Source organism: Tetrahymena thermophila, assembly GCF_000189635.1.
Source record: "Tetrahymena thermophila SB210 genomic scaffold scf_8254446, whole genome shotgun sequence".
Lineage (NCBI taxonomy): Eukaryota > Ciliophora > Oligohymenophorea > Hymenostomatida > Tetrahymenidae > Tetrahymena > Tetrahymena thermophila.
In genome coordinates, this window is record NW_002476226.1 from 45469 (window position 1) to 70409 (window position 24941).

At 24.3% G+C, this 24941-nt stretch overlaps 5 protein-coding genes across 5 annotated transcripts; 2 read left to right on the plus strand and 3 right to left on the minus strand. All coding sequences in view use genetic code 6, as the record gives it.

The window, feature by feature from the left end:
- Positions 1–493: 493 nt before the first annotated feature.
- Positions 494–4650, minus strand: TTHERM_00492409 (hypothetical protein; the record flags this gene model as incomplete). The annotated part of the gene is made up of 4 exons (XM_001470930.2): positions 494–3631; positions 3918–4134; positions 4325–4389; positions 4585–4650. 4 exons carry the CDS (start codon positions 4648–4650, stop codon positions 494–496), a joined length of 3486 nt encoding a protein of 1161 aa, XP_001470980.2.
- Positions 4651–5213: 563 nt separating this feature from the next.
- Positions 5214–18809, minus strand: TTHERM_00492410 (transmembrane protein, putative; the record flags this gene model as incomplete). Its single annotated transcript, XM_001023133.3, has 29 exons — positions 5214–5459; positions 5528–5677; positions 5739–5924; positions 5977–6190; positions 6255–6381; positions 6637–6852; positions 7337–7738; positions 7793–8273; positions 8336–8870; positions 8931–9021; positions 9093–9708; positions 9765–11540; positions 11612–12628; positions 12819–13009; positions 13056–13783; positions 13856–14222; positions 14322–14490; positions 14544–14878; positions 14931–15059; positions 15385–15878; positions 15929–16192; positions 16250–16619; positions 17048–17128; positions 17186–17408; positions 17459–17589; positions 17648–17754; positions 17878–18079; positions 18138–18266; positions 18314–18809. 29 exons carry the CDS (start codon positions 18807–18809, stop codon positions 5214–5216), a joined length of 10473 nt encoding a protein of 3490 aa, XP_001023133.3.
- Positions 18810–19924: 1115 nt separating this feature from the next.
- TTHERM_00492430 (biogenesis AIM24 protein) lies at positions 19925–21142 on the minus strand (the record flags this gene model as incomplete). Its single annotated transcript, XM_001023135.2, has 5 exons — positions 19925–20181; positions 20238–20332; positions 20539–20650; positions 20716–20816; positions 20937–21142. 5 exons carry the CDS (start codon positions 21140–21142, stop codon positions 19925–19927), a joined length of 771 nt encoding a protein of 256 aa, XP_001023135.2.
- Positions 21143–21637: 495 nt separating this feature from the next.
- TTHERM_00492440 (peptidase C65 otubain protein) lies at positions 21638–23101 on the plus strand (the record flags this gene model as incomplete). Its single annotated transcript, XM_001023136.3, has 4 exons — positions 21638–21865; positions 22042–22304; positions 22519–22696; positions 22922–23101. 4 exons carry the CDS (start codon positions 21638–21640, stop codon positions 23099–23101), a joined length of 849 nt encoding a protein of 282 aa, XP_001023136.2.
- A 649-nt stretch (positions 23102–23750) lies between these two features.
- On the plus strand, positions 23751–24881 carry TTHERM_00492450 (hypothetical protein; the record flags this gene model as incomplete). The annotated part of the gene is made up of 1 exon (XM_001023137.3): positions 23751–24881. One exon carries the CDS (start codon positions 23751–23753, stop codon positions 24879–24881), a length of 1131 nt encoding a protein of 376 aa, XP_001023137.2.
- Positions 24882–24941: the final 60 nt, after the last annotated feature.

The following is a 24941-nucleotide window of genomic DNA, read 5'->3' on the forward strand; positions in this document are numbered from 1 at the left end:
AATCAAAATAACCCTATAGGGTACAAGTCTGAATACTTTTAAATGCTTATGGTATACTTGTAAATAATTATAGATAAAATCAATAACTTAAAATATATAATTTTAAAAGATTTTAAAAAGAAAATCATAATATAAATTAATTAATTAAAGAATTAAATCTAAAATTTAAATTACCAAATAAAAAATAAATACATTTACTTATGAATTTTATTACTACTACTACTTATGAAAGAGTTTAAAAAATGAAAGTGCTTATGAATGAAGAGGTTAAAAATTTATAATAAACGTTAGTTAGGAAATGAACTACAAATATAAAATTAGAAAAAAAGATTTGAAACAAAATGAAAAACCTTAATTAAAAATAAAATTTTTTATTAATATATTTTTTTATATAATGATTAAAACTATTTTGAAAGCAACCCGACCGAATATTGAATATTCTCTTAATGCCAATTTATTTTTTTGTGGCAGTAATCATTCAATCATTATGGCTTCAAGCTATCACTTCTTCTTTGACTGCCTTTTGCAAAGATTACTCTGATTGAATTTCTGATTCTAATATTTAATTGTTTCTTGTTTAAAATTCGTTTTGATTATTTATTTCTCTTAATGTCTCGCTTATACTTAAATTGAAAATATCATTATTCATACTTTGGTTCATACTTGTACTTGTTAAGCTATTAATAGTCGTATTAGTAGAATTGTTATGGTTATTATTATAAAAAAACTCATTTTTATTTTTATTATGGTCTTTTTTAGCTGTTGATTCATTCTCTTTATCAGCATAGTTTTACTTTGAGGGAGGACTCATTGCAGTTTGCTTTAAGGAAGGATCTATTTTTATTTATTAATTTTGGTAGCCATTTTATGATTTATTATATCTGGATTAATACTGAGCAGATGATTATGAGCTTATTTCGAAAGATTCGTTGTTGTCTTCTATTTTAATAGCTTGTTCAGCTCCTTGAGAGAATTTCTTTTGAATTTCTTCCTCTCTTGTAATATTATATTTTTCACCACGAACACGAGAATAGTCATGCAGATATTTGATAATCTTTTTATCAAGAGTTGTCATGGTACGTTGTATCATTCCTAGGACATACTAAAAGTTTCTTTTAGTTGTTTCTTAGATAGTAAGAAGTGCATCGTATATCTGTTCAAGAATCATAGAATACTCACCCTAATAAATCTGTTCGATTGGTATAGCTTTTAACTTATGAACACAATCAACTATTTCACAAAGCCACATATCTTTTTCATTTTCATAGTATACCTTATTTTTGATTTTCATTTCAAGCATAGGAAGTATTTTGTTCTTCATTTAGTTATAAACTTCACACTTCTATTACTTGTTAGATTATGGTGATAGCTTAAAAGAACTATTGTTCGATATTTGTAGATTACTTTGTCCTGAGTTTTATTTAGTAACAAATAAAGGAGATGGAATAATAACAGAATGGTTATTTTATTACTAGCTATTCTAATTTCCAAAAGAAGGAGGAGCTTATACTGAAGTTTATATTCCACTAGCAAATAAACTTGAGCTATTTTAAAGCTGATTCCCCTAAGAGAATGAAAGAACATCACTTTGAGATAGGAAATCTCCTTATGATTTTAAAGTGTATATTTGAGAGTTTATTGACCCTTAAGGCAACATTTAATCTTAACAAGAAGGAACTCCAAAGGAAAGTATGCTACTTTAGTTTGCAATACTGCTACTCATTCCCATATTATTCTATAGGCTAGTAGGCAAACCATTTAATTCATTCTTAGTTTAATTTATCAATGAGTTACCTACTGATTGCTGAGAGCCGAAAATAGAATTTTTATTATTAGTTTACTAATTTTATAAATTTTTTATTTGATTTGTAATGTTACCCAAAACGTCTATACCATTCTAATTTTCGGAAACTGCTGTTTAATTTGAAGCAAAAATATTATTAAATTTAATGTTATTCTGGTTTGTATTTAGTTGCTTTCCTTAATTGTTACCATCAAATAATTAAATTGCGTTTTAATTATTGTTTTACAATTTTTACGAATAAAAGTCAAATTATTACTAGGTAACACCTCCAGATTTAAGAGCATTCAATAGAATTTATTACTGTTAATTCAAAGAAAGAATAGATTTATTTTCATCAGGATGAATAGCTAGATTTAATTCATCTTGATCATCAAAATACTTTTTATCTTTGTTACCAAATGGGCTGTTGTTTAATGAGAATATTTAAGTATTGTTATCACTATTATTTTCATTAGCTAAGAATAAATTATTAGTGCTCATTCCTTAAAATGCATTAGAATAAATTGATTAACTGGAACTGGGAGCTAATAAATTAGTTAATAATGTATTATTTGATATATTCTAAAAAATTCCTTTTGATAACTCCTCATTTAAATTCAAAATATTGTTATTAGATTCCCCAAAATTTTTCTATCCGAATTCAGGACTTTCTTAAAAATGTTGGCTTATGTTTGTATTATTATTATTGTTAACAAAGTTTTCAGTGTGATCATAATTAGTAAATTCTTCTCCATAGAAACCTTTATTTTTTTCATTGTGGAAAAACATATTTAGTGAAGATTTAGCATCATCTAAATGCTCATTGTTACCATTTTTTTCTTTCTTTTTTGAGGCACTTTTCCTCTATCCTTTGCTCTTGCTAGTGCCTTTTTTGCTGGGAGAAGCTTCTTCTTACTTAACAGTATTTTCTAGATTATTTAATCCTGATTTGTTGTGCTTAGTATTTTCGCTGTCTTTTTTATCATTTTTTTTCTATTAAACTCTAGTCTTCAAAGAAGAAGAGGTCGAACTGGAAGTTGGAGCAATTTTCTAATTTGATTTTTTCTAAATTTTTTTTTTTCCCTCCAAATTTACTTAGGAAGACTCAGAAATTTCCCTTTTTTTCTATTTAGAATCTTTTTCTTATTCATCATTACCATTGTTAGAATTTTTATTTCCTTTAGAAGTCTTTAAGCTTCTCTTTTCATTTTCATCTGATTTTAGTGATTACTTCTCTTGCTTTCTCGTAATCTTTTTGTTGTCATTAATTTATGATGCAACCAAATTCACTTTTTTTGGGGTTACTTTTTGTTAATTTTTTAAATTTTCTTTAGACGATTCCTATAAATTTTTATTTCCTTTTAGAGGAGTGGAAGGTTTAGAAGTTTCTTGTAACAGTGATTAATTTACTTAACTGGAGTCATTTTTATTCATATTTTTTGATTAAGACCTTGTTGGGGTTCTTTTTCCCTCTTATTTATTAATTTACTCAATTTGCTATTGCTTTTTTTCTTGCTTTTCATCAATTTTTACTGATTTTTTTGAAGAAACTTTACTTGACTAAACCTATGAGACAGTAGCCTTATTATTTCTCTCCTTTGTGCTCATATACAAATTTTTTTAATTTGTGCTTTTTTCTTTACCGTTTTCATTCTAAATTGATTGAGCAGGTTATGTACTTTTTTTAGTTAAAACCTTGCCTTTATCTGTATTTGATACCTGGAGCTTTTTTGAAGGTTATGCTTCTTAGCCCTAAGATGATTCTTCTAGAGATTGCAAAGATTCTATTGAATTATTGGATGATATCTAATTATGTCTTCTTTTAGTTAGATTAGAACTTATCCCTTTCTATTTTTTAATAAAAATAACAAAGTGTGATTATTGATATCTTTCTAATAAACGAAATTAATAGCTTTTATTCGTTAAATTTATTGATCAAAAACTTAATTTTTGTTTTTTAAATTTAATAAATTTAAAATTTAAAATATCCAGACACACCCGCTATCCTAAATTATTTTTTATTAGATAATTTTTGATAGAAAAAATGAAATAAATTCTATTATTTCCAATAAATTTTCATTCAAAATTCCTAAGCTATTAATTTAAAATGATTTTTTAGAAAAGTATATTCTACATTGTTATTGTTGGATGTGGAACTTAATCCCTATTTAGCCTGTATATTTTATGTGGTTGAGTTCTACAATTTTTTTTAAGCTTTTTTTTAATTAGATTGCTCCTCTATAATTTATCTTGCTTTTTCTAAAGCATCTTCAAACCCCTGCTGTTTGGATCCTTTAAATTTGTCAAGTCCTTCATCAAAAAGTATGATATCACTCTCATTTTTATTCTATCTATAATAATAAATATTTAAAATTATGTTAAAGATGTAATTAAAGACATTTTTGTAGTAGAGTATAAGATTAAAATATAATAAGAACTAATTAATAATAAGAATGCTTAATACATATCAAGACAATTCTTTTTATTAAAATGCTATTGAAATTCATTAGAATTAGAAATATTTAATATTGATTTAATTACATTTCTTAGTCATCTTTGTTAATAAATTAAACATCAAATCCACCTCCTCTTTTTGTTTACTTGATCTATTAAAATAAAATTTAGAAATTATGAAAACTACTAGCCATCAAGAAGATCTAAACATAGCATATCTAAAGCTATGAAATTAAATATCTTCTTAATTCTAATAAATAAAATAATCATTTGATTAAGATTTTATTTTATTTTTTAGAACATATCCATCTCTCTTCAAAAGAAATAATTATCTAAAAATAATTTACCTAGGCTGGCCAATAGCACTTAGCTTTTATCCTGCAGAATACAATTTAATCTTTGGATAATATCATTTAATATATATTTTAATAAAATCTATTATTTCAGTGATTTGAAATTTTTATATTTGAAAGTAGAATTACAGCAGTGTTTTCTTTTTTTAAATTAAGTTTTGCGTATCTAATTTGATTTGTATTCTTTATTAATTAATAATTAATATCTGCCAAGGAACTATCTATAAATTAAGGCTCTTGTTATTATTATTAATATTTGATATAAATAATATAGTTGTTGTGTTGCTTTTTTAATCGTAAATCTTTTCAGATTTGATTTATAAAAAAATTAAATTTGAATTTTGATAACTTATGTGAAAATAAATCTTTTATTTTTTTTTAATAATTTTCTCGAAAATAAATCTAAAATAATGCTTTTAAAAATCCAATTATAATTATTGAATGAATATTTAATTAAAATATAAATCTCTAAAAAATTAAATTCTAATTCCATAAAAACATAAAATAAAAATAATTAATTTATAATAAAGAAAAACTAATGTTTTTTAATAAATGTTTTAGTTAGTTATCACATAAAGCACAAAGTATTAAATTATTGCCAAAATAAATGAATAAATGCAATATCAGAATTTTTGCAATTCTACATTGATTTCGCCTGATAATGGAGACTATAAGCTTCCATTGCTGCCAAATCCGCTACCATCGCTTGGTGGTCTACTATGAAGAGGACTACTTTCTAAGTATGATTACATCTCTTGCTTTTACTTTTCCAATTATTTTCTGTAAGATTCCTTTTCTTTTTTAGCTGACTCTCTATTGTATGTATTTGAATACTTTGATAAAAAGGTATTTTTAGTCTTTGTTAATTCCTTTTTTTATATTCATATTTAAATTAAAGTACTTAAATAAATAAAAAAATAAATTTTTTTTGTTTTACGTTAGTAAATTTATCATTTCCTTTCCTACTTAGAATATTTTCAGCTTTAGATTTAAGTTCTAAATATCTTTCATATAATTCCATATACAATTCAAAATCGTTTCTATCTTGCTCTGCCTTTTCGAACTTTACCTTTTCCTTAATGAGTTCCTATTGATAAAATTTATTAATTTTATTTTATTTTCTATTTATTTTAAATTTATTGTTTTACTTTGAAGAATTCGAAAATATCACTTCTATTGTTTTAGTGTTCAAGTATATATAGATTTTTTGTAATATCTTCTAAATTTATCATTTTCACTTGTAATTCGATCATTTTTCCATAATATGTAAAATAGGCATCGACATCCTTTAGCATTGAAGGATTAACAATAAATTTGCTTTTATCATCAATGTCCTTTATTTATTTTTTCAATAAAAATTTAGTAAAAAAAAAGAAAGAATTTTACTTTTTGTAAGCTTTTGAAATAATCAACAATATCTTCTTTGTTAGAATATTAATGGATATAATTTTTCAATTATTCAGTCAACTTTTTCTTCTTTTTCTTTATATTATTTTTAAGAGCTTCAATATTTTAAAAGTCACTCTATTGATCATAATCAATTCTGATTTCTCTATCCTTGATTCTAAGCCAATTCTTAAATTCAACATCTTTAAAAGCCCTATAATAAGTTAAAATTTGTTTATTTAAAAAATTCTAACTCTAACTAAAAATTAAATGTGTACGCTTTTAGTTCTTAGTAATACATATCTTCATAATTTTGTGCTGTGTGTATCATTTTTGAGCTATTAACATATAATTCTGATAATCTTGTTATCGTTTTTTATTTGTTTCTTCTTTCATTCATTCCATCTAATTTATTTCAAATTAAAGATACATATATTTTTTTGTATATATATTGAGATATAAAATAAATAAATTCGTTTTTAATAAAATCTAAATAAAATCTTCTTAAAAAGAAAATTTGCTTACAAAATTTCTCTAAATAAAATTTTATTCGAAGATAAAAGATATTAATGTAAAAAAAAATAAGTATATTATTTAAGAGATTAAATAATAAAATTATTTAATTGAGAATAAAAGTATAAATAAATTTCTATTTTCTACCTAAATTTGATTAATCAGGACTGTTATTTTGGGGGAGACCCTCATATTGATCTTTTATTTCTTCTTCTTCTTCAAGAGGATTATGGTTTTCAGTTCTGAATACTTACTAGGCAGGGTAAATTGGTTAAGCACTAACAATTCTTCTAAAATCATCTGGAACTCTGTTAATAACAACATTCATCATCAACTAATTAGGAGTTTCTAATTCATCTTAAACTAAAAAAATTATATTAATTTAAAAAAAGTTATTAAAAAAAAAACTATTAATAAAGGATAATATTTCAAATTAAACTGTTCAAGGCAAAAGGAAATAAAATAAAAAATAATTTAAATATTTCTTTTTTTTTTTAATTTATGATAGATATCTATCCATTGAAAAAGCATGATCAAAAATAAAAGATATACTTTTAAAATACTTAATAAATTATTAAAAACATAAAAATTTTTTTCACTTTTATCAATAACTTAAAAAATTTTAAAGTAAAGAGAAAAGTTAAGGTGGCTGTCGTTACTTAACTTACTTATTTAGTGAACAAGAGTTGATGGATTATTGATCAAAAATTAAATAAAAATGTAAAAAATTAGTTTAAAAAAATTACAATTTAAAAAATTATTTTAATTTAACAAAGTATTTTAGGCTTAGCTTAAAAAACTTATAGAGGTATATTGTTAATAATAATATAATTATTATTTATATTACAGTTAGGAGAAGTCTTTAGGTTGAGTTATTAAACTTAAATCTTTTTAGCTCTTGAATACTCATTAATAGCATGCTTTAAGCTATCCCAGATCAGTTTAATTTTTTTAGGATCGAATTCCTTAGGCTTTAAAATAGGTTTTAAACTAGGATACATCTTACATAAGAATATTTTAGCTTTGTTAACTATTTCATCAAATTCTTCTAAGTAAGCAGAAAGAATAATTTTCACTATCCACAATACGAAAATCAAGTTGATTAATATAATAAATCCATAACCTAAATATTAGATGATTTAATTTGAGTCAGCAGAGCTAAGCATAACACCTAAGACAAGTGAGAGAGCACAGATATTTGAACTCCAAAAATCAACTGAATTAAGCTATTCTCTTTAATATGGTCTGTCTGTAAATTAATAATACAAAAATTAAAATTTGATTATATTCAAAATTGTATTACATTTTAAGGAGATTAATCCATAGCCAAAGATAATTATGAAACAAAGAATACCCTTTAACTTAATCTCTGAATCGTACATGTTTAGAACAAAAATAATTAACATTTTTTCAAATATCTTAATCATTTCCCAGTAATATGTATCTTTACGATACTCTAGATAAATAAATCCTAATGCATATCTAATTTTAGAGCTATCAAGCATAGTCTCTTTTTAAATGACTGAAGATCTATCTACAATAGGTTTATCAGGTTTAATTAGAGGTTGATTTTCGTTGTTATTATATCTTCTTTAGAATAAACCGTCTTTAGGTGTTTTAGATGCTCTACGAAGAACATAGTATTAACCAGCAGGAATAAAGAGAGCCCATAGTAAAATTAGAGGAAGCATAAGAGAATATTTCCATAAACTGTGGGTAGAATCACATTGATACTATACATAATCTTTGACAAACGAAGCAGTTTAAGTGCTAGTGCAAGAAAACTATTTATATTTGGGGTAAATTAAATTATTTATTTATTTCATTTAAAATAAATGTAAATTACAGATCCTACTATCATATTGAATATACCAGGTTGATTCGAAATAAAAATATAATTAAGAGCACAGAAAATGACAGCGCTACTTGTTTTCCATCTCATAATTTGCGCAAGAGCTAAGAAACAAATATAAAAAAGGAAGAATGTTAAAATGACTTACATCTATCCTATTATGATACGGAAATAAAGCATATTTTCTTTATTCATGAATGTACCAATAATTTAAACTAAGAAGCAGTCCTGAGCCATCATTGAGTTTTCTACAGGACTAGCAGAATATTGAAAAATAGAAGAGAAAGCGTCAGGAATTTTCAAGTTGAAAGTAAATAAGGTCTAGATAATTTAGATATAATTCATGAAAATCTTGATGTAAATACCTGATTCTCCCTACTACTATTGTTTTCTGCTTGTAGGAATAATCTTTTGCAAAATCTTCTTTTAAATCAAATCTATTGTTGATTTCACAAAAAAGCCAGTTAAAATGATTGTCCCAAATTGTATAGCTATCAATTTTAAGATGTTTCCGCTTACTTGAGTACAACTTTATTACAGAAAAAAAATAATTAATTGAAGTTATATTAATTTATGTTAATTTATTTACTCGGAACATTTAAATTTACCAGCCTTAGAATAACTCTTATTCCATTCTTTTCCTAATATATCACAGTCCTCACATCTTAATCCGACATGCCCTTAAGTTTTTAAATATTAATAATTTAGCATTCAGAAATAAATAATTCTTTATTTAATATAATTAAAATACCTTCGAAGCAATACTGATTTTAGTAAGATCTTACAATTCCAGAAGGATCTGTCCTATTTATATCGCCTACACAGTTTTCTACCAGATTTATACATTCCAAAATTTCATCTGAAGATGAATTAAATCTCCAATATCCTGGTGGCAACAATATTGTTTTTCCTTCGCATACTGCATCTGCTAAAGGACATTTTTTACATTAATCATTTGGTTGTAGGTTATAAGTTGGACTTATACAAGGCACACAAGTGTCAAATTTCTCTTCAATAACTTATTATTCTTCTCCAGCCAAGCAAGAACGAATATTCACATTCAAATAAAATATGTAAGACGAAGAATATTCAGTGACATTTCCAGTTGTTTTGTCATAAGATGGAATCAGAATGTAAGGAGAACTCAATTATATTTGCAAGTTCTATTCAAACTTACCTATGACCGAAACAGCTGAAGTCAAGTTAAAGAAATTATTTGTAAATTAAAGCGAGTTTGGATTAACTATACCCATACTTTGCTATTGCTAAGACTAAATCAGCTATAAATTTAACTATATTTAGCTAGTAGGATCTACTTAGCTGTATACTTCACCTGCTTCATTTATAAATTACACAAGAATCTCATCCTATTAATATATAATTTAATTTTTTAAATTTAATAATAATAAAATTATTTTTTTACTTAAATTGGACCACTATTATGAAGCTTCAAAGTAAAGTTTCCTTTGTGAATAGTGTTATTGCTCAGAATCTAAAATCCTGTAGGATTTTAAATTTTGTCTGAACCGAATTGTTTACCAATGTTCTAGATATAAGTATTTTAATTTTCAGGGGTTTTATCATCTGTCTTTATAATATTTCCATTAGAGTAGATAGCTCCACCAACATTAGCTGAATTTCGAACAAATTAAGATGAATAAACCAAGAATTAGTTTTGATTAACAGGTTAGTTTGGCTACAAGTTATAGTAAATAGCTCCTCCAAATTTAGATGCTGAATTTTGAAGGAATTCAGTATTGATAATATCTATTTATGCTGTATCTATAAAAATTGCACCTCCATTGGTCGCTTTGTTATATAGGAATTAGCACTATTCTATTTTTCTTTAACCTGTATTTGGATCTATTGGTGGTGAATCTAGCTGTCTTTTAGAATTTTTATCGTTACCAGTTTTAAGTAGTCTTGAAACATCATAGAAATTTGATGATTTAATATTTTAAGAAATGCTTTAATAATTTGTACTTCCAAGTATTTTTGCTAAATACAAGCCTGCACCTTAATTTGCTTAGCTTTGCTAGAATAGTGAGGATCTTATGTTGAGGATAGAACTTTCAACATAAATGTTACCTAGATTGCATTGAGTGCAAACTAAATTTTAAGATTGTAATCCGATGAATTCCGCACCAAGGGCTGATATACGAATAAGGCTTGATGAAGTCATCAATTATTTCCCTTAAGAAATTAAAGCAAATTTATCATAAAAAGAATTTAAATTTTGGATAACTGTATTTATCAGCTAAATCTACGTAAGCTGTTAAGTTACTATGAGAGGCTAACCTATAGTGGAGGAAGTGAATTTACTTGCTAAATCTAATAGATACTATGATTTCATCAAAAGAATCCACGATTAGAAAACTACTTACTAAATATCCTAAGAGCTAAGAACAAAATCATAATCTCTTGGGAAAACATCTATGTAAAATTCATTTTACTCTAAACGAGTTCTGTTAAAACCTTGAAGCGCAATAAATCCATTCTAAAGTCTGTCACTAGCTTCAAGTTGGCTGTTTATATATGAAATTGTAATACTGTTTTAAGGTTAAAATGAAAAATGATTCATAGAAATATCTATTTCACTCATACTATTTTCATGTAGCAATGCATCTAAACAGGCACCATTTGAAGAGAAATTATCAATAAATGTGTTAAATACCATTTTTATATAGGCCTTCTTTTTAAAGTTCTATATAAAAATAGCTGCACCATCATAAATAGCATAATTATTAATGAATTAATTATTTTTTATATCTAAAGTTATTTAATCTGTAAACTGTGTTTCAATGTAAAAAGCACCTCCCTAGCTCTTGAGACTGCTGAAACTTGCAGTATTATTTTAGAATATGCTATCTAATATACCTGCTGTAGCGTTACCTAGGGCTTACCAGTAAAGAGCACCAGATTGAGCTTTGCTATTTTAAAAAGTACACTCCTTAACTATCAAATAGCTTGATTTTACATAAAATAATCCTCCCTAAATTTCATTGAGGATATCATTGTCAGATATATACTTATTTCCGTCTGAGAAAATAACATTGTATACAGAGACATTCATTGACAAAATAGACAAACTATTCTTGCTTTGCAAAGCTGTATTTTAAGAGAAGGTACTGTTAGCTAATGTGACAGATGAAAGGAATGAATCTATGAAAATTCCACTAGAAGACTCGCCGTATATTTTCTTTAAAAAGTAAATTAATTTTAATAAAATCCTTATAAATTTTAAATATATTTAATAAATAAATTAATTACCTTTCCTTGAGCATCTAAAGTATTGTTGGTAATATTTATTTAACTCATATAAATTGAGACTGAAGATGTGCTGTAGTAATACAAGCCAGCTAAATTTTCAAAAGCTAAATCTTAGTATAAAAAGACTTTTGACATAGTAATATTATTAAACTAAACACCTGTATTTTAAGCAGAAGAAACATCAATCTGCATTTAAATGCTAATCTATGAGGATTAAGACTTAAAATTAGACAAAGTAATACTTTTAAAAATTGCTGTACTGTGGAAATCTGTTAATTATATGCATGAATTTACATATTTATCATATGTTGTACCAAAACAGTTAATGTCATTAAATGTTGTTTGCTGAACAGAGTTAACAATTAAAGAATCAGTATTTTAATAGTCTTGAACAAAAATATGATTTAATTCTACAGTATTAAAAGTATTTATTGAAATCAAATTCTAACCATCTGGTTCTAAGCTGAATGTGTTACTTGCTATATTGAAGGATTTTAATTCAATGTTATATTAACTAACTGAATAGCCTTGTAGATTAATTAATATTGTTCCAGGAACATTGATTTTATTTTAGTTAAAGATCACATTGTATATCATAAATAAGTTTGCAGAATTGTAAAGGTTGTTACTTGAAATAACTGATGGAGTCATTAAGAAACAATAGTTTGTAAAAACAGTATTGCTAATTTATAAGTTATTGATATTTGCACCATTTGCTACAAAAACAGCTGCATTATAACTAGTGTCCTAAAATGTTGAACCCGTAATTTTTATTTTATTAGCATACCAAGAAGAAAGTTAACTCATTTAGAAAATATAAGAACTACTCGTTATGGTAACATTTTGCATAATAAAATTTTACATAATAATACCTACAGTAGAAGTGGAAGATGCCATATTATATTAAAGTAATTAAGCGCCATTATGTAGTTCAGAACTTATTAAATTTACATCAATCATATTTATGTTAGTCTAAGCAACTTAAATTGAAAGGAAGTTACATGAATCTAAATAAGCCTATTTTTTAAGTTTTTATAGTTAAAAATTAACTAATTAACAAAATAGTAAGGTAGGAAATAAATTTTATTTTTTTTTAATAAATTAAAATGAATATATATTAAATAATTCTATTTATTATTTATTTATTTATTCAATAAATAAAAATACCCTATTAAAATGTTGAGTTGATAATAATAAATTTTTTTACATTATTGAATGTCACCTTATTTAACTGAATGTTAATTGCTCCATTTATGGTTTATTAAATGTCGTATGTAGTTTAAATCAAATTCTGTTTTACCATGTAAATGTAATCAAAATCGACATTGGTAAAATTCAATTTTTAATATAAATTATTAAATATGATATTTAAGGCACTGCTTATTGTACCTAGTTTAGCTTTAAAAATTTTTAAAATATTTGTTTATGTAAAATATTTATTTACTTCTTGTAAATGACATATTTTAAAATAAAGCCATAGATATATTAGTAGATGAAAATGATAACCCATACTACTTTACAGAGTCTTCATTTGTAGCTTATACATTGAAATTTTACATTTAAATCTATTAGAATCCTTCAAAAATAAGTAAACCATTCAATTTAAGTAATATTTAATTTGGAGGTGGATTATTTGTAAGGTCTCCTTAAATAATAAGCTTATATACTTATAATGACTTGATTTCATTTGCTATTTATGATGATATTGTTATTTTAGAGTTTAATGTGCAAATATTAAGTGAAGCTGGATCTTTTGCAAGAATATTAAATGTTACAATTATTTCTCTTACTGAAAGCTCATTGTATTAAACATAAGCAGAATTTAAATCACTCATACCAAGGATAACACTATCCCAATTGATTTCATTTCCCCTAGCTAAATTATATGATGTACCTTGTTATATAGGTTCTGATATTGAACCACAAAATAAATCAATTTTTATATCTTAATAATAATGGCATCCATTACTAGGATTATTAGTAGTTTAAATATTTTTGCAAAAATAGCATCTTCCTCTACTTCTATCAAAAGTCATTGTAACACTCTCTTTGGTGGGATCAACTAATTTGACTGATTAAAGAACTTTATCATCAGATTTGCAACCATGACATTAAGAGTTATATAAATTAAAAGGATCGCTACCTATAGTAATTGGATCACAACTTGTACACCTTTTTATTGTAAACAAAAAAAATAATAATATTAAAAATTTAGTTTTTTAAAGTAGATAATTAATTAATTACCATATAGGGCATAATTAGCAATCAGTTTTATCGCTTGTAAATGAGGCAAAAAGACTATAATCAAAATTAGATGATTGAAAATAGAATTAGCCTATATTTCCTATTAAATTTTAGATAGGCTAAATCAAATTTGTGATATTGCAAACTTAGCACTGTGGTATAGGGCCTGTATAATCACATTTAGCACAATTTGGCCCACAATCTTTGTAAACACAAGTTTGTTCAACCACATCCAATACATAACCATTTTGACATGAAGTGCATATAAATTTAGTATCAAATTGTGATTAGTAAAATAATCTCTACTAAAGAGTCAATTAGGGTCTAATATAGAGCAATTATGCAGTAAAATTTAACTAAGAATTACCTTATTTTTTAAATATTATAAAATATAAGAATTTAAATTTTTTTCCCCTTAAATTTTAATTTTCTCTCTTTTAATATCAAATAAAAGTGATAATTTTACCTTCATAGCAGCTACTACATCCAATAGGACAATCTACGCAACCATTTATAGAGGGAACCTTACCAGGAGTTGAACATTCTAAACATTAATATATATCAACAGGATTACTTGAACCTGACGCACTCGTACTACTATCCTAATACTAATAGCACCTCTAACAATCATAAACCTAATTTAATGTTAAAATTTATATAAGAATATTTTCATGTAAAGAGTATTTACTAAGGTACTGCATTAACCATCAGTACATTGATTATTTGATAACTTTAAATAACTCTAGGTATTGCACAATTAACATTAGTTGTTACTATTGAGGACTTAGCAAGATAAAGGTGTAGAACTAGAAGATAATGGTTAGCATTAATTATTTTATAATTAAATTTAAGACCCTGACTTATATTAACATAGAAGACATTACAAGCCTTTTGATTAATCTACTTAGGTTTCATTAAACCATGGATTAATCGTTAAAGGAAAACCTGTTTTATTTAAAAATGCAGACTGTTGACAATTATAAAGTTAAGCAACGCAAGCTTAACCTTCAATTGAACTTTAACCTATTTTTATTTAAAATTTAATTACTTTAACACATTTAAAAATACAATCAACTTTGAGAGAAGGTTTTATCAAATACAAATCCAGGTGAGCACTATACACATTTTTTTTTAAGATCTAAATCTTTGAGATAGTCGGCAGAATAAATGGTATTCTTACTAGTTAAGTTGAAAGAAGTATTTCCTATTTGTTTATAATTTTATTTTAAAAGCAAAATTCACTTAGTCTTTTATTTATTTTTAAAGATTTATAATATATTTAGTTAGTATTTGATCTAAAGGTACTGTAAAAAGTAGCTTTTTTCAGCTTAGATAATTATAAAAAGATACTGAAATCAAACTTTTTAGATAATTTTAATTGCAATTATTTTAAAAAGTTTTACTTGTAAGAATGTAGCATGATTTCAGTATATAATATTATTTTAATGGATATTTAAATTTTAAAATTAATACACAAACTAATTTAATTTTGTTTGATAAACTCAAAAATATAATTAAAATAATTTTACCCCAGTAACAATAGTCACATTTAGTAGCGCATTATTCGCAATCAGTAAAGTCTTTCATAAGTGTATATCCCACAGATTTTAAGCAAGCACTACATAATAGTTAATACTAGTTACCACTCAAGCTCTTAAAATCAATATTTTTTAAATTATCTGGAGGAGATGACCAATTTACCATTTATCCCTCATATAATCCACCATAATAACAGTTCAAGCAATTTGGATTGCATTGAAAACATTATTCATTTTTATAATCAAAAGTAAATGTATTATCACATACCTAGCAAATAGGAGTTCCATCACTTTTTACTTTTATAGTTTTACAATTTTTTATTTTTATTTATTGTGAACTATCTGGTTAAAAAACCTGTAGTTATTGTGTAGAATCTATATTAAAACTTTTAAGATAGCTCATAGCAATAGTTGTTTGAGCCAATTGTTGATAAGAAAAAATGAATTGTTAGCAATTCAAATATTAAGAATGTTAAGAAGGTGCCCTATATTATCAAAAAAATTTGAAGGTTATTTTTTTAAAAAGTGAATTTACCATTCTTATATATTCATAATGCAATCATAACACTAAACTGAAGAAGAAGTGGTGGTAGGTTTTTAATATTAAAATAGAGACTAATAATCGCTTAAATAAATTTTATCGTAATAGTTGATAACGTCTTGTTAAATCATGTCAGTGCCAATAGTAGTAGTAGTAGGGCATTAAATGCATTTTATTTGTCCATTAATTTATCTCAAAAAATAATTCTATATGCACTATAAACAAGTTCCATGAGCATCTTCATAAAAGCAATTATTACTAACAAAAAAAAAGTTTAAATATTTTACTAAGTTAAATACAAAATTTTTAATTTACTTTTTATTGCTGGTGTAAAGGTAATTTGAATTAATGTCATAGTATTTTATTTCTTCTTTTAAATTAAGCCCAAAAATATTACCTGTTGACCCTCCTGTTGAAGTGCTACTTGTATTATCTTTATAGCAAATTTTATTACCAGGATTTTTATAGGAATCAGGACATCTTAAACACGAACTATTTGGTTTTTTCGGATCACTATCAGTATAGATTAACTAACAAGCATTATTATTGTCAGCACAAAACAAATTCTATTCAGGTTATTGTTATTTTCTTGCATTCATATCTAAATATTGGCAAGCAACAAATCCGTATCTATTAATAAGACATTAGTTATTTTGAATTTGTACACTACTCATTTCTATACATTCTAATTTTTTTTTAAAAATAAATAAAAATTTTATTTATTTATAGATTAAAAAACAAGCTATTAATTAATATTTTATATATGAGACTTCAACCAAATTTTATTTTTTAAGTTTAAATAATTATTTTATCAAAATAAAAATAAAAATTTTTTTTCTTGAAAATAAAAATTTTGATTATGAAAACCCTTTTATAGGTTATTTGGTAAATATTTTTTATTTGATTAAAATTATTATTTTTTAGAGCGATTAGATATATAAAAACTTTTTATTAGGGAAACTTGATAGATCATGTATCACTAAAAATAAATTAAAAGAAGATTGAATTTTGCTATTAAAAGTTTTATTTGATTTTAAGATTTAAACATAGATTGCTCAAAGTTTTTCATATATTCAATATTTTTGTAAAATATTAAATGTCAATTAATTTTACTTGCTGATGTTTATGTACTATCAAAGCAGTATCCAGCCGGGCAGGAAATGCAAGTAGGATCCTATACAGAATTACACTTACCTATTTGTTTAAAAGTAATTAATTTTATATTTAAAATACTTTCTTAATCAATCATACTTTAGTTTGCTTAACAATATGGAGTGGGAGAACTATTTAATGTTTAACATTTACCAGTATTTTATATGCATTAATCATATCTACAAGAAACACAAGAGCTATTATCATTACTTGTACATTAGTTATTTGCATCCTTACACATGTTATCTCCAATAAGTTTACATTTGCATTTGACAGGAAACAAATCACACTACAAACAATAATTATTGTAATCGCATTGCTCCTAAAATATTATATGCAATTAATAGTGAAAATTATTTAAAAAAAGATTACAGCATAAATATCTGGATATATGGCACCGAAGTAACCAGGAGTTTAGATATTATTCTATGGGTTTGATAGTTTATTAAGGTCAATTTTCTAAAATATACATCTATTAAAATCATCGCCTTATAATCCAGAGCCTATTTTTTTTTTTGAATTATTTTAAACTTCATTTTTATAATTAAAAGATAATTTTACCAATTACTAAGACATCTTCATTTGGATTTGAGGAGGTAGGATCCAATTTTAAATTTAGCTGGTTTGTAATTGTAATTTGATAACAATTTGATTAAAATAGGCAATAGCTGTAAATAAGATAAATTATTTGGTATAATTCAAAATAAATAAATTACAAGTATAAGAAAAATTAATTTAAATAAAATAGTTCTTTTAAAAATATTATATAAATGAAATAAATGTCTAAGTACCCCTTTGAACAAGAATCTGCAGTCTTACCATTAGTCCCAATTTCTATGCAATTACTTGTATTTTATTCCCTTCCTATATATCTAATTGTATTCAATTAAACGCACTACCCCTAAGGAGTCAAACAAAAATCATATGCGCATACAATTGCTAGTGTTGTTTATGAAGGATTTTGTGCCGAAGCTGAAATTATACATGTGCCATCTTTTAAAATATATAAATGACATATAAATAAGTTGATATTAAAAAAGAAGTTATATACCTACACTAGAAGTTCCCATAATGCTATTGATATATGGTGATGAGGACCATCTCACTTTCTAAAATTCTAAGCATTTTTTATTCATACTATCCGTACTATCTAAGCATACATACCCAGGAGAACACAAAGCTTTATTTAATAAATAATTTATAGATAATAAAGTTTTTGATATTTACCTATATCGGGTGAAGAAGTATTTCCTCCACAAAATCCATTATTCAGCCTGTATTAGTTAGCAGAACTTTTAATATCTAGAAAATAACATGATCCTTAACTAGCATCTACTAGTAAGCATGTTGGCGAATTTGGATTGTTTTTATAGCTACATTAGATTTTACTTTAATCTTTTTTTATGCTGTTATCAATGCATGTACTATCATCTGTATTAAAACCCGTATATTAAGTACTAGTCATCAAGTTTATACACTTATTATTTGTTGAACTCAATAAGCAGTAAGTTTAAGTATAGCATCTGATTATATTTGGACCTGAATCACTCTAACTACAACTTCCGTCAGCAAGTTTTGAAATGTAAATTGAATCCAACTTTTAAGGATTATTATTTAAACAGCAAGAATCATCGTTAGGGGCAGGATTTGCCTATGGACATTAGGCTTCAATTAATTAGAAGCAAGTAAATGCTAGAATTGCGGTGCAAATGATTTATTTCATCTTGCTAAAGCTAGTATGGAAAAGTAAGAAAACTTAATAATTTAGCTAAATTCTCATTTTAATGAAATTTTAAAGTTATTAAGTCTTTTTAATTAATCTAAAATTTATATAATCAAAATTCCTCTCAACCAACTAAAAAATTATTAAATTCTAAATAATTTGGATTGATAAAAATCCATAAAAAGATTCTTAATTTTTCTAAATCAAATTGTTAAACAGATTTTAGAAGAGGCATTATAAATGAATAAATGAGTAAATAAATAAATAGATATTTTTATATTTCTCTTATTTATTTTCTCATATAAAATAAAATAAATTATTATAAAAGATACTTAATTTATTTTGCATTTTTACTTTACAGATATTAGAAAGTTTTGATATTTAGCCATAATAAAATCTAAAAATATATTTTCTTTCTTTTCACACATAAAATTAGGTGATAAATTTTTATTCTCACAATATAATTTTTTAGTTCCTTTTTATTTAGATTCTAAAATTTAATCCTTTTTAATATTTATTACCTAATTTAATTTAATTTTTATCTAAAATATACATAAATCTTTTTAGGTAATATATACCTCTTGGATAGATTTACAAATAAATAATTAATTACATATCCTAGATAATTACGTATCTCTAATTTCTTCATTTTTTCAAATTGAATTTTTTATTTTTTATATTTTCGTTCTAATAAAAAGTTTTTGATTAAAAATTTGAAGTTTAAACTTTTTATTTATTTACTAAACCATAAATTAATCTAAATAATTAATTTATTTCTTAGTTATTTAATGATAAAATTAATAATATCAGTAAGAATGATATCTTTAATTTTTTAAGTTAACAATTTTAATATCGTAATTGAATGTTATTTTAAAGAAATTTATTTTTTTTAGAGAATATATTTTATATTTATTCTTTAATTGTAAAAAAGCTACTCTGAAACAATAGAAATAAATCTAACTAAAATTTCATAAACAAAGCTAGATTTATTTATATGGATAAATACTATATAATTATTAATCATATTATTTAAGTCTTTATACATGCATCCATTTTTTTAAATTGAGAAGTTTTTTTATAAATATTAATTTTAGGCTCTTTATGTTTTACATCATTCAATCAATATCGTTCAAATTTGGGTAAATTGTATTATGATTATAATGAGGAAATCTATGAGATATTTAATCATTTGAAACAAATACTATGCCTGGACCTGATATTTGAATTATTTGATCAGATGGTAGATTTCCAAAGTATCCAGATTTATCCTTCTATACGTAGCTAAATTTACATGTATACGAAAAAGCAATAAGACAAATTTATTTGATAATTATTTTTTCATCTTCACCTAACTCCTTTTCTAAAATTGCTCCTTTTAGAATATAAATAAATATAAGAGCAAACCTTTATTAATATTTAGAATTTTACTGTTTGATTAAACAAAAAAGTATAGATCAGGATTTTTAATTTATAGCCATTGCTGCTTTGATATATAATTTCCATTATTTTTTATTGTTTTTATACTTTTAGAGTTAATTAATTAATAATTAAATATTATTCAAAAATATTTTAAAATGATTCCTCTTTATTTTCAAATTAAAAAAAAATAATATTGTTAATTGAACGCTACTAACCCCTATTAAATATTTTCTTCATAATTCTGAAAAATTTTTTTAATTTAAAAAATAATGAGGGAATTTATAAGTTTAAAATAATTAAATTATAATACTCAAACTCAAGACATTTTAAATCAATATCATCAAAACTAGATATTGCCAAAAGCGATCTCTTTTTTACAATCAAGTTGCTAAATAACTAACCATTTAAAACCAGAACTTTCCCTAATAATTTTATAATGTTGCTAATAAAAAATTGCAAACCTAAATAAAATATTTGTTTTATTTACCTAACCTTTTTTATAGCTCTAAATGTAGAATTTAATTTGTTGGGTTACTAAGTTTATAATATGCATTTTAGCTCAATTCGCACAATTCTGTTAGATAATTCCTAGATATTTAAAGTTTTCAAAATTTCTTAATAATAATTGCATTTCTTTCTTTAATTTTAATAATGTGATCAGAAATTATTTTATATATCTATATTTGTTTTTTAATTGTAATAATTTACCAAAATCTGGAAAAAATTCCATTGTTTTTGTTTTTAATTTATCTATATTTATCCATCTTTATTTCAGAGCTCATAGTTAGAATAGAATCAGTTTGGCAGATTATTTAACAATTTTAGCCAAGAATAATCTACAAAATCTATGAATCATCTCCTAGTATTTAATAACTAACCTAAGCGCTTTATATATTTTTTATCAGTGCTTCCATTTATCTATTTTTTGTAAACAATCTAATACTTACTTAAAAAAAATGTAATATTATGACACGCGTAAATTTTAATTAATAAATGTATCAAAAAATTTTGATATGTTTTTAACAAATTAATATCTATCTTTAATATTTTTAATTATTTATTATAATTAATAAATACTAATAAAAAAAATAAAATAGAATAACCCATTTTAATCTTATAAAATTAGGGGAAATTAATAATGCTATTTAAAACTCTTTATAATTTTTAAAATATATTAAATATTAAAATAAATAAATAATTGGTCAATATGATAATAAATAAGAATATTGAGTTATTTAGAAACGCATATCATTTATTAAATACAAATAAAGTTCTATAGAATTGAATTATTTAAGTAAAGAGCAACTTAGAAATTATTTATTAATATTATTCATTAGATCAGAATAGGTTCATAAAATCATAAATCTTTATAAAATTCTTTAAGCAAAATAAACTTAAATTTTAAGCCTATGGATTCATAGTAAAACTAATAAAGTTAATAGCATAATAGCGGTGATAATTCTTCAGCTAATTAACATCATGAAGATATTGTTATTGATTAAGAGCTGTATAAACAGTAATTAGAATTTATTAAAAAAGAAGCTGAAGGAGACTCACCTTTGATTGGCGATCTTTAGTCTTTAGATGTTCTTGAAAAAGAATTTGAGAATAACATGGCTTTCTTATAAAAAATATTCGTAAAATTTTGCTTTTTGAATTTATTCTAAAAGCCTTATTCTTTTAATGCTTCTTTATATAGCATCTGAAGCTCTCAAATAAGCTAGAGCTATAATCTAAATGAGCACATTTTAAAAATTGAATTACAAAATATAAATTCAAATAAATTAAAACAATTTATTAAAATTTCTTTTAGATATTAAAAGATACATACCCTCAAGTTAGGAGAGTAAGAAGAGATGGAAGCTGCTTTTACCGTTCCTACCTATTTTAGATTTTTGAGCACATTGTTAGCTTTAAAGATACTGACTTATAAAACAAAATAATAGAAATTATTAAGTAGTCTAAAGAAGACTTAAAAAAGGTCGGATATGAAGAAATGGTTTTAGACGATTTTTATGATCCTATGATAGAAAAATTAGAATTACTAACAAAACCTGAATTTAGTCATAATGAACTGTATAAATTATATTCTTTTTTAAAAAAAAATAAATTATCTAACTTAAATAAAAGATGGTTTTGCTTAAAAAATAAATAGACAACTAACATATATAATATATTTTTAAGCAACAAAAAAAAAATTGAAATCAAAATTTAATTGAACATTTTAATTTCTCTAAGATACATGATTTGCTATGCTTTATAGTTAATTTTTGATTAATTTTAAAAATAGAATGTCAATCTTCATTGAGAAATACATTTCTGATTCACTTGTTATGTATCTTAGATTTATGACCTCTGGATATTTAAAAATGAATGCTGCTCTTTTTGAGAACTACATTGATAATGGTATGACAATTGAAAAGTTCTGTGCTTGTGAAGTTGATCCAATTGACAAAGAAGCTGATCAGGTAAAATTTATTTGTTTTTTATTTTTAAAACAGGTCTTTCTTAAAAAGAACTTTAAAAGAACGAAATAGGTGAAAATGGAATTTATTTTGATTTTAAGGTTTAATTTAAATTATATGTGAAAAAATAGTTTATGTAGAAAAATAAAAAATATTTTTTGACTTGAATAATTGATATTTTATAAAAGAATAAAAATAATTTAATTGGTAATTTTTAAAAACTAATAGATACCAATAATGGCATTGATAAGTTATCTGAATGTACCTATTAAGATTATATACTTAGACTCTAATATTAACAAAGTAAACCCAGATATCATCATCCTTCCTGAAGGAACAGATGAAAGCAAAGTATTTGTGACTCTCCTATATCGCCCTGGTCATTATGATATTGTATATAGAAAGTGAAATCTGTATAAAATTGATTAATAATGAATTAGTTATGAATTCAGTAAATTTTAGCTTTTATTATATTATTGATTGATTTATTTGTTACTTCATTGGCTCGTTTGTTTTTGCTTGTTTCTTTAAATTTATTTGTAGTGTGTGAGTATGTGTTTGCTTTTTATCATGAATAGTAAAATTAAATTTACTAAAAGAATAAATTTTTAATAAAAATTACGTGAAATTAACACAGACTTTGTTTATCAGTAAAATTAGTAATGAGTTTTAACTAATTTTTTGATGCTTAGTCGAAAGGTTTATTTCTTATATTGATTTCGAATTAATAGATTAAAGAATTTTTGTTGCTAGTCGTTCTTTGAGTTTGAAAAAATTGTAGGTAGTATTTATTATTGTCACAATAATAAATTTTAAGGCGATTGATTAAAGAAAAGGTTAATCAAACAAACAATTAGATAATAACATGAACTATTTATAATTCATTCATTAATTAATTTTTAGATAATCAATTTTTGTAAAAAAATATCTATAATTTTTTAAGAAAAAATAAACAAGATAAATTAAAAATCTAATCATTCAATTATATTATCCACAAATTATCATCATATCTACATATACTAACCAAAGTTTAACAATAAGACATTATTACGAAAAAATGGAGATAGAAAGAAAAATTATAGTCAAAACCAAAGCTCCTCGTAAATAAAAAAAGATTGTACACACCTCAGGTAGCAATTCTACAATTACTACATGTGATAGCACTTCTGATGAAGATTAAAAGCACGTCAAATACAACTTTGTGGTAAACTTGAATCCTAGAGGCTACGATCTGCCAAACAGAGTCAGCTTCTTGCTTCCTGATGATATTATTATCAACTAATACCTTTATGAAAAGGGTTCAATTATAAATTTAGTAGATGCAAATTGTTGTCCCTTGATGCAATTTCGCCCAATTACTTAAGTCTAAAAATCTAAAGATGCTTGCATAGGCTTGTTGGATAGTTCTCATCCTCATTAAGAAGATGTTGAAAGTCCTTGCGAAATGCTCATAAAATTATAAAGTTCATTCGCAAAAAGAACTCACGATGCTTTAAATTAGTTTATAAATGTAATTAAATAAAGATAGCAGCTACGCAAAGAAATTTCAGAGTATTATAGAGATTATAATCACATTTAAGCCTAGATATATTAAGCACATCTTGAGTCATAAAAGCTATTCGAGTAAATGCTGCATACTGCATCACGTGAAGAATATTTTTATTTCCACTATAAGAAATTCGATTTAAATTCTCTTTCTCATAAATTGCTTTATGTTGGCCACAATCCTAATCTTTCTGAATTATTTGGTGGTGATAATGATTAAAATCTGACAAATCTCTATATGAAGAAGAAGGGTTTCCCTACTTACTTAGATGCGAGAGGTTTCTTGGATTTCAGTCTTGCACTTTTTGAAAAGCGTGATACTTTTGAATCAACTTTTGTGACTTTTGATGGTTTTAATGTACCAGTGAAAGGTAAATATACTTGCTACTTGCTTAACTAAGTTGAAATTTTGCCAGGAAAATATTACGACGGAGACATAGTAGAGATTATGAGATTTTCTATCAATCCAAATATTATTTAATACATCAAAGAAACTAGAAGAGTGCATTGTACAATAGATAACGCAATAGAGAATTTTGAGTATGATATGCATTCCGAAATATTTATATAGCGTTTCTATCCAGATAAATTTGATGAGCTATCTAAAAATTCCTCATCTACTTGCTCATCTTCTTCTCCATGATTAAGGATGTGAATTATACATTCATTAAGTATTCTTATTAATAAGTATAATTATCCTATA